Here is a 10,982-nt window from a genome sequence, read left to right as displayed (position 1 = left end):
CTGAATGTCATTAAAACAGTTAGCTCCATCTTTTGACACTTCTTCCACCCCCGTCCTTGCACGCTACACCGCTACAACAAAGATGACGGGGAGAAGACGCTGCCGAAGATGAACCACGTAAATAAGACCGCCCACAAAACGACGCTTCCGGAAGCCACTGTCAAACAGCGGCTTGAAGATGATCTGTAAAACATCATCAATGCAACATTTTGACCAAAGAACCACCATTAGATGTTATGTAGACCACAAGGAAGTGTTTTACATTTAGAAAAAATAATAATAATATGAATCCCTTAATGCACCCTATAATCTGGTGCACCTTATATATGAAAAAAGATAAACAATAGACCATTCATCAGCAGTGCGCCTTATAATCCGGTGCACCCTATGGTCCGGAAAATACGGTAGTGTGCATTTTTTATACGAAAACCCATATTGTTTATAATAACAAAATATGATTTCTACATCATTGTGCTGTTGTGGTGAACACAATCTCGTCATCATGATCATCCCTCAAAATTCTCCCTCCTGTATTTTGTCCGTGACAGGGTGTTCCCAAACCCACGGTACACAAAGTACTGCAGGCTCTGGAGGAGAAACGGCCAAAGTGGATGAACATGCAGATGCACAAGGCCCGCAAACTCTGCACAGACAGGTGAGAGGTCAAATGGAGATATTAATACAGAGGTCATGGTCAAAATGGAACGACATCCGTCACTTCATGTTGAATATTCACCCGGGGTATCATTTTATTTAAACCATTTGCTTTAATTTGATGTATTATACATGTGATGTATTAAATATAAAAATATGGCTGGTAGTCAGGGAAGGTATGTAACATACATGGACAGAATGTAACTATTGTGGAATCCATTTCAGGGTGTGACACTTATTTCCTCCATAGAAGTAAAACAAGTTGAATATTGAGTAGTCAGTACCATCAGCTGTTATTGTCAAGTTATTTTGGACTTTTGCACTTGAAAAGGCTGAGAAGATCGTAGAGGACGCTTTATCAACTCAACTCCAGTAGATGTTGGGTTTATTTAACATCAAATCTATCACAGGAACATTTCAGGATAGGTTGATAACCTTAAAGGGTTTTATTGTGCAAAACCAACTTTATTTACCTATTGGTACCTGTTTTTGTGTGATTGGGATATGCCAAAGTCCCAAAAATTTTAAATCATACCCTTGCTTGCCCGACACTAACACTGACTATTGTCCAAGATGGACAATAAAAATAATTAATAAGAGCAGGAAGGGGCTAGGTAGACGTGTGCACTGTCTATGGATGGGTACTGTTCACATTGGAACCAATACAGTACCAATTCCTTGTACCCTTATTCAACGATTCAAGGAGCTTTAGATATATATACATACAGTTGCGATCAAAAGTTTGCATACACTCGTAAAGAACATAATGTCATGGCTGTCTCGAGTTTCCAATTATTTCTACAAGACTGATTGGAGCACATACTTGTTGGTCACAAAAAACATTAATGAAGTTTGGTTCTTTTATGAATTTATTATGGATCTACTGAAAATGTGACCAAATCTGTTGGGTCAAAAGTATACATACAGCAATGTTAATATTTGGTTACATGTCCCTTGGCAAGATTCAAAGCAATAAGGCGCTTTTGGTAGCCATCCACAAGCTTCTGGCAAGCTTCTGGTTGAATTTTAGACCACTCCTCTTGACAAAATTGGTGCAGTTCAGCTAAATTTGTTGGTTTTCTGACATTTAGGTCAGGACTTTGGGAAGGCTATTCTGAAACCTTAATTCTAGCCTGATTTAGCCATTCCTTTACCACTTTTGACGTGTGTTTGAGTCATTGTCCTGTTGAAACACCCAACTGCGCCCAAGACCCAACCTCCGGGCTGATGATTTTAGGTTGTCCTGAAGAATTTGGAGGTAATCCTCCTTTTTCATTGTCCCATTTACATTTAAAGCACCAGCTCCTTTGGCAGCAAAAAAAGCCCAGAGCATAATACTACCACCACCATGCTTGATGGTAGGGTTGGTGTTCCTGGAATTAAAGACCTCACCTTTTCTCCTCCAGACATATTGCGGGGTATTGTGGCCAAACAGCAACATTTTTGTTTCATCTGACCACAGAACTTTCCTCCAGAAGGTCTTATCTTTGTCCATGTGATGTCAGATGAAACAAAAATGTAGCTGTTTTGGCCACAATACCATCTATATATATATATATATATATATATATATATATATATATATATATATATATATATATATATATATATATATATATATATATATATATATATATATATATATATATATATATATATATATGTGTATATTTGTATATATTTTATAATGTAATCTTTTTTTTATTGCAACATTCAAAAATGAGCTGATTATGAAAATTGCTATCCACTTGTTATATCTTGTTTTATTATCACATTTGAAATTGCAGTTGCAAGTCCAGGACGTTAGATGGCAGCAATGTATACTTTATGGTGTTTTTTTTTTTTTTTTTTGTGGCGCTCTAAAAAGCATTAACACTGTAAGTGTTGCACCAGCTGTTTGATTGGGACGTGCATCTTCGTTGTAGTTTTCACTAACAAATTTGGAGGTGTTGAAACCCCCATGTAAAATCGCCAATGCTAATCAGTAGCATGTCGATTGGAAAGTTATAACGTATATTAGCATCAAGCTAGCGCATTTTTGGAAAGGTGAAGCCTCACTTTGCTTACTTTGGAGCGTTTTTTGACTCAATTTCTTTGTGGGCATAGACAATTGACACATTAACTAGAGGTAGCTTGGCTGAGTCCGCTCTCAGTGCTGCTGGAGTGATGGCCAAGTGCGACAGGGCTGACGTCATGCAGAACTCGGGTACCGTGAAATGGCACTGTTGGATTACATGAAGGATTTTACATTAATTGGGGGCCCTGTAGGTACAAAAAAGCACTGGATTTGGTACCCATCGCTAGCCCTGTCATTCATTAAATGATATTTTACATGCTTATCCATGCCAAACATGGCCTCCAACATATAGCGCGGGGCCTCACACACAGCGCATGATTTGCATATAGAGAGAAGCAGCTCAGGCCAATGTCCATCTAGTGAAGTAAAAAATAAAAAAATTTTTGATTTGAAGTGATCGATGAATTATGATCACATTTCCTGTGCAACATGATGATAAGTGCACTGCAGGCTGACCTATGACCTTTTTCTCTGCACGCTATTGCCGGACCTGCGGCCCCGCGTTTTCTTTCTTCACCAAGACCATGCCACGCCGGCAAAAAAATGGCAACTTTCATGAAAAGAGTCAATGAAATTTAAAAAGATAAACATTAATATGTACCGTAATTTCCGTACTATAAGCCGCACCTGACTATAAGCCGCACCAGCTAAATTTAGGGGAAAATACAGATTGCTCCATATATAAGCCGCACCCGACTATAAGCCGCAGGGTTTTGATGTGTAATTACCGTAGTATATAGGGGTTCCTGCTACCACGGAGGGGATTGTCGGGACAGAGATGACTGTTTGGGAACGCAAAGCGTCCCATTTATTAACAATAAATATTTCAATCATTCAATCAAACTTTCACATCTTTGACATGGCGAACAGCATTCGTGCAGAGTACAAATAATACAACGGTGCAAAGTAATACAAAGTGCTCGCCTGTACATTATCAAAATAACCAGCCTACCGGTATATGAAAAGTCAGTCTTTAATCATTGTGTCATCGTCTTCCTCCTGCGTACTAAAACCACCGAAATCCTCTTCGTCGGTGTCGGAGAAGAACAGGCCGTAAATAAGCCGCACCCTTGTATAAGCCGCAGGGACCAGAACGAGGGGAAAAAGTAGCGGCTTATAGTCCGGAAATTACGGTAATTTTTTTTCATACGGTGACAGGAGGAGGAGAGTGGGTGGGCGTTGGCGGGAAGCTCGGAGATGGCATGGGGAGTGTGTGTGTGTGTGTGAGTGTGTGTGTGCGTGTGTGTGTCTTACGAGGAGAGAAAAGGATGAGTGATTATGTATCACCTGTCTGAGGCGTTCAGTGAGATCATTACTATTCATTAAACTAACCTTCACAGGGAAGTGACGCCTGGCTTGTAAACAATCACAACACAGTGTCCGAGTAACAGACGTTTGTGTGCGTGTGTGCGTGTGTGTGTGCATGTGTGTGTGTTTGTGTGTGTGTGTGTGTGTGTTTGTGTGTGTGTGTATGTGTGTGTGTGTGTGTGTGTGCGCGCGCGTGTGTGTGTGTGTGTGTGTGTGTGTGTGTTCTTGCATTTCTACCCTTCTTGAGACATCAACAAGGAAAAGTACCTTCCATATCAGGACCGGTAAACAAGTTAGGACATAAATCGTGGTCCCAATATGGAAAACCATTGCATCTAATAAAGAATGTCTCATCTGCACCCCTGGTGGTGAGATCTATCAAAATGAGGGTGGTCCCAAAAAGAAGGGATTTTTCAAATTGACTGTGTGTCGGTTTTAAAAGTGCTCCCCCTCTGGTCAACATATGAAATAACAAGTGTGTGTACAAATTTTAAGTGCTCCCCCTCTGGCCAACATATGGAAAAACAAGTGTTTGTAAGAAAGTAAAATGAGCTCCCTCTGACAAAAACTAATGAAACAAATAAAATAAATATGTATATAGAGACATACTGTAATAACTTGAAGTAAATATTGAAGATTAAAAACCAATTACAAACAAAAAATAAAAAAAACATTACTAAAACCAGTCTTTTTCTCACAATGTGTCTACTTTTTTCTTATAAAATTGGGACCAATTTCTCAGATTTTTTCTGTTTCTGTAATATTGCAATATTTTATCTTAAAAATATTACTTTTTTATGTAAAATGATTACTTTTTAATGGAAAATGGTGACATTTGTCATAAAACATTCTGACTTGTATCACAACATTGCCAGTTTTTTGTTTTTCTTGTAACACAGTGACATTTTTTGAGTAAAATTTGCCAAGTAAAATTCTGATTACCATTTTAATACTGCCAAAATGTTTTAAAGCTTTCTTATAAAATTGTGACTTTTGTCAATTAAAAGTACAACTCTTTTCATAAAATTATCAAATTGTTAAGCTTTTCTTGTAAAATTGCGACTGTTATTAAAAACAATTCCTAATTTTATCACAATATTGCACAAATGTTCAGTTTTTCTTGTAAGATATTGACTTGCTTTGAGTAAAATTACAACTTTTATTATAATACTGCCAAGTTCTAAGTTTTTCTTGTGAAGTTGTGACCTTTTTCTTGTGAAATTCCAACTTATTTTTCACAACAAGCTTGTTTATATTGGCATAGTATGTACACTGTGTATTTTTAATGTTGTTAAAAAAAATCTTCATATATCTAGAAAGGGTGGTCCTAAAGAGGTAGGCCTTTTTTGGAGGTCTCAAAAAGGTAACAAATACAAGACTGTGTGTGTGTGTGTGTCAGATGGAGTTACTCCAAAAAAGCAACTTCACTCACTTTCACACACAAAGGTATCCTTTAAAGCTTCCCTACAAAGAACATATGTCCTCCCAACCTGATTCCCCCTCTCATCTACCTGCGTTAGCCCCGCCCCTCCTCCTGTAGTCACCCAACTTGTCTTTGCAAAGTAATTTGTAGAGGAGAAGATTATTGTTCTCCATCATGGTGACCCTGGCCGGCTGACGGGATGCATACCCAGATGAAGATGAATGCAGTTATTCCTTGGCGGAGGTCTGCCTCTTTCAGGGCACATTGGCCCTAATGACATGATTGATAGGCTGTCCCAAATCCGGAGGGGCCCTCATTAATCACCCCGCTGACTGAATCCAATCATCTGCTTCACCTGCACAGTGATAGACAGGAAAGGATACACGGCACAGGTGCTGACACGGGTGCACAGCCAGCGTCCTCGACAACACGACCGCTGGGGACGCCAGGCGAAAAGGAGGAGGCGACGCGCGGACAAGACAGGGCCCGCGCTTCCTTCGCCACCTTCAATGTCAAGTAGCCAATGACGGGCTGACAGGCAGCATGCCTAGCACCTTATAATTACCAAGGAGGATAGCCATTGAGAGGGAACAATGACAGGAAGTGCGTGTGAAGGTTTGATGGACGATAACATCCATCTGTATAGGAAGGTTAGGAAAATGATGGGGGCATCTGTCAGGGATGGGGACCGTACATGGGCGGGGGACCTTGACACACAATTACACACACAGACACACACACGCAGGACATGCTTAAGCGTACGCACAAATCACTTTTAGTGCACACACATCCTTCGGTCAAGATTCGCTTAAAATGTTTCACCAATAGTCGCAGGAAACACTTCTGCTTCTGTGCAAACTCACGGGACACTTCTTTAGGGACCGCTGATAGTTAAGTAGGAATATGTTTGTGCTTTTAGGTGCTTCAAGGTCTTTAAAAAGGCAATTTTGATACAGCCGTCCTATTAGATCAGGGGTTCTTAACCATTTTGGCCTCGGGGCCCAACTTTTCCACTACATACCTAGATATTAACACTGATTTAGTCATCTTACCCTTGACTTTAATGCAGAGGTGTCAAACTCATTTTAGATCGGGGGCCACATGGAGAAAAATCTACTTCATAGTGGGCCGGACTGGTAAAATCACGGCACGATAACTTCAAAATAAAGACAACTTCAGATTGTTTTCTGTGTTTAAAAATAGAACAAGCACATTCTTAAATTGTACAAATCATAATGTTGTTGGGTTTTTTTTTTTTTTACACTTATGTGTTGCGGTTAATAGTATTCTATCTTTATTCGTTGTTATTTATATTTTCTGAATAAACTATGTGATAATGTTCATCAGTCAACTCATTGGTGTTAATTTTCAATCTATCAAGATAAAAAAAACCTGGTTTAATGGCATTCAATAATTATATCTGACCTAATTACACTTTAACAGGATACACCTTGTCAAATGATATGAAACCACGCGTTAATCACAAATAATATTAAGAATAAATACTGATCAAATATACTGCAATAGAAGGGATTCTGATAAAAAAAACTAAAAATATTTACATACAATTAAGCAGTGCTAAAGTAAATCAATTCTAACTATCCATCCCATCCTTTGTCTACCGCTTATCCCTTTCGGGGTAGCGGGTGGTCTCTGGACTAAATAAATAATAATATATATTCTTAAATAAACTGTCAATAAAATTAAAGACCACAGCTGAGAAACTTTATTTTTTTTTTACGTCCCTCTAGGGGACTCTCTCGGCCCAACAATGAAACCCATAAAGGTGTGCCTAATGTTATGTCCAGTGAGTGTATATTATGGGTGTGAATCTTTGGCACCTAACGGTTTGATCCGATTTTCAATCCTGGGGTGACGGTTCGGTTCAGAATCGATTCTCGCAATGTTTTAGTTGGTATGATAATTATAATGAAACTTTTTCAAAACAGGTTACAGGTTAGAAAAGCGCCTTTTGGTTTCATGGAGATGGCCTAAAAATAATATATATATATTTTTTTTTATAAAACATTTATTTTAAATAAAATGTGTATTTTTATTTTTTTAAAATAGTTTACATACAATTAAGCAGTGCTAAAATAAATGAATTCTAACTAATTAAATAATAATATATATATATATATATATATATATATATATATATATATATATATATATATATATATATATATATATATATATATATATATATATATATATATATATATATATATATATATATAGCGTCACTACTTTAGTCATAATTTTTGCACTTAAGAAACTCTTTTATGACCTTAGCTCCTAACTTTCTCTGTTTGTTTGATATTGTCATTACTGCCACAAGTGGTGGAAAATTGTATTACAACGTAGTATCGCAGTGGCCCATATGGACCACAGCTGAGAAATGAATTTTTTTTTTTTAACGTCCCTCCAGGCGACGCTTACGGCCCAACTTCCATCCATCAATTGATTTTCTACCGCTTGTCCCTTTCGGCAATTAAACACATAAAGGTGTGCCTAATGCTATGTCCAGTGAGTGTATATTATGGGTGTGAATCTTTGGCACCTAACGGTTTGATCCGATATTTAATCCTGGGGTGACGGTTCGGTTCAAAGTCGATTCTCGCCATGTTTTAGTTGGTATAATAATTATAATGACACTTTTTCAAAACAGGTTGCAGGTTAGAAAAGCTCATTTTGGTTGCATGGAGATGGCCTAAAGATTCATGTTTTTTTAAATTCATTTTTATTAAAAAAAACAAAACAAATAAAATGTGTCTAATTAAAAAAAAAAACGTTTTTTTAATTAATTAAGAATTGGGATAAATAAGAATCGCGATTCGGATTTGTGAATGGATTTTTTTGTGCACCCCTCGTGTATACACAGTATTTGATTGCCCTGTGTTTATCTGATTCTATTCCTCTCGAAAGACCAGCAGCAATGTGCTCGTTTCCTTTTGACCCTCCCCGTTTGTCTGGCAGTGTCCATGAGGGTGGCGTGGCTGCACACGAACTGACCGAGCAGAAAATGGGCCTGATGCTGCTGGAGGTGTGCCACAGAGCAGGGGGCAGCAACTACCTGAGGCACATCCATCACATCATCCAAGGCAATGAGGTAGGGAAGCACTTCCTCTCCCCCGGCAGTTGGGTGGCTGCTGGCCCGAGGCCGCATGCTGTGGAGAAGTTAAGGCGGGGAGAGAAGAAGAAAGAAAGAGGGACATGCTGCTTGGCCCACGGTTCAGACCTGCACCGATGTCCTGTGTTATATTCATCCACCACATGTAGGGTGAATAAAAGGAATCGCTACATTTTAGTATCTTTAGGGGGAAACTTTAGAGTGAGAGAACTTTTTTTTTCTATATGTGGATTGATTTTGCCTTAAAATAAAAACAAAGTGAAATTTTTTCTGAATAGTAAAAAAAAAAAAAGATAACGCTAGACTGCTAACAATGCAGATAATCTTTTCTAAAAAACAAAAAAAAAACATCCAAAAATCTATCATTTATATGCCGCAAGCTGCATATTAACCGAGCTATAGCGACATTGGTATTGCGCTAACACAGAGGAACTACTTTTCTCGCGGAGTGACACAGCGCCTCAGGCTACTATCAAGAGCCGAGAGGAAATGCTAGCTACTGGTGCTGCAGATTTATCTTTGCATTTAGAAAAGTTTAAAAATAAGAAATTTCAAACGCTACCGGCTCAAAACCCAAACTGAATGAATTGGTGGATATCAGAATCTTTAGTTCTTAACTTAGACCCAACAGCATCGCCAGGAAGGCGCGGAAAAAATGCTCATATTTTCCCAGTATTTTTGGTCAGATGAGTGAGCTTTATGCTGAATTTACCGGCTAAACCTGGAGCACGCGTCTTGTGCTGTAAGATACAACCTTCCTACCCGTCGGCATCTTAGTGAACGTGGACATTGTAAGTGTAAGTGTTTTGTGTGGTCCTTATTTTTTTGACAAAACATTTAGCACTTGGCACTAGTTATTTATTTATTTTTTTCTAATAAAGAACTTAGCATTAATGCTACATGATGGCTTTGTATTTCACTATAGCTCGATCTACTTAGTCCCAGCGTCTAAAAGTCATCCTCCGTATATTCAGGCTCAAAAAGATAAGGTTGCGGGTCCTCATTTGTCCTAAAGTAGTCAAGCATGATTAGTGGTAGTTGTTAATGACGAAACTAGCGTTTGTTGTTTTGCGTGGAATCAATGTGTCAAGGGAAATACGTTGCAGTAATGCTTAAATAGACAAAAATACTGTAATTATTACATTTATTAATGTGCCTGTGAGTGTACTCAATGGTTACAGCATGTATATCAAACATTGGTGGAGATTTTTGGCTGTTTTCTATAGAGCTTTATAGATAAAATAGGTGAATCCTCATTACCTGAATTGTTAGCCGCCTTGTGCTAACAGTGTTTAACTATCTTAAACACACACAAAATGAGAAATTGCGTATTCTTGTCTCACATTGGGATTGTGGATGATGGGCAAAAACTGCGAAAAAAGGGCAGTTTTTTTCTTGTGCGCAAACATATTTTAACCCCAGAAATGCTAAATAATATAAGGGTCCTTTAGTATGTGGTGGACTTGTTATTAAACTACTCCTGCTTTCAAAATACAGCCAAATACTATATAGGATTAACGGCTATATTCTTAATTTAATAGATGTTCTGTTTGTGGAAAACCACTGTTGAACAAAGCACTTCCTGTGTAGGTCAATTCCATTTTGGTTTTATTTCCTTTTTTTTAATCAAGAGATTGATTTGGTCTGTCCCTATACTTTTTTTATTGATGGAACTCCTCGAAACTAAACTGAATTATGACAAAGACAAATGGCATAGTGTCTATAACAGGGATGTCCAAAGTTTTTCCACTGAAGGCCGCACACTAAAATATTAAAGCATGTGGGGGCCGTTTTGATATACCAATACAATTTATAGATTTTGTTTTAACCTTTAAGGCTTCCCTCAAGTCTAGTCCCGGGGTCTCAGTCATAAAAATGAGTCATATAATATTATATATATATATATATATATATATATATATATATATATATACACTACCGTTCAAAAGTTTGGGGTCACCCAAACAATTTTGTGGAATAGCCTTCATTTCTAAGAACAAGAATAGACTGTCGAGTTTCAGATGAAAGTTCTCTTTTTCTGGCCATTTTGAGCGTTTAATTGACCCCACAAATGTGATGCTCCAGAAACTCAATCTGCTCAAAGGAAGGTCAGTTTTATAGCTTCTGTAACGAGCTAAACTGTTTTCAGATGTGTGAACATGATTGCACAAGGGTTTTCTAATGATCAATTAGCCTTCTGAGCCAATGAGCAAACACATTATACCATTAGAACACTGGAGTGATAGTTTCTGGAAATGGGCCTCTATACACCTATGTAGATATTGCACCAAAAACCAGACATTTGCAGCTAGAATAGTAATTTACCACATTAGCAATGTATGGAGTGTATTTCTTTAAAGTTAAGACTAGTTTAAACTTATCTTCAT

General features: G+C 37.9%; 1 protein-coding gene across 3 annotated transcripts in view; it reads left to right on the top strand.

The window, feature by feature from the left end:
* Nucleotides 1-10,982, top strand: part of kiaa0825 (KIAA0825 ortholog) — a 478,810-nt gene that overhangs the window by 178,418 nt on the left and 289,410 nt on the right. For all 3 annotated transcript variants that reach the window (XM_062050981.1, XM_062050982.1, XM_062050980.1), the window contains 2 exons: nucleotides 549-655; nucleotides 8,442-8,574. In XM_062050981.1, coding sequence (XP_061906965.1) covers nucleotides 549-655; nucleotides 8,442-8,574 — 240 coding nt within the window. The remainder of the gene's footprint in view (nucleotides 1-548; nucleotides 656-8,441; nucleotides 8,575-10,982) is intronic.

Source organism: Entelurus aequoreus, linkage group LG06, assembly GCF_033978785.1.
Source record: "Entelurus aequoreus isolate RoL-2023_Sb linkage group LG06, RoL_Eaeq_v1.1, whole genome shotgun sequence".
NCBI classification, from domain to species: domain Eukaryota; kingdom Metazoa; phylum Chordata; class Actinopteri; order Syngnathiformes; family Syngnathidae; genus Entelurus; species Entelurus aequoreus.
Note: the sequence above shows the minus strand (reverse complement) of the source record. Positions and strands in the feature narration are given on the sequence as shown.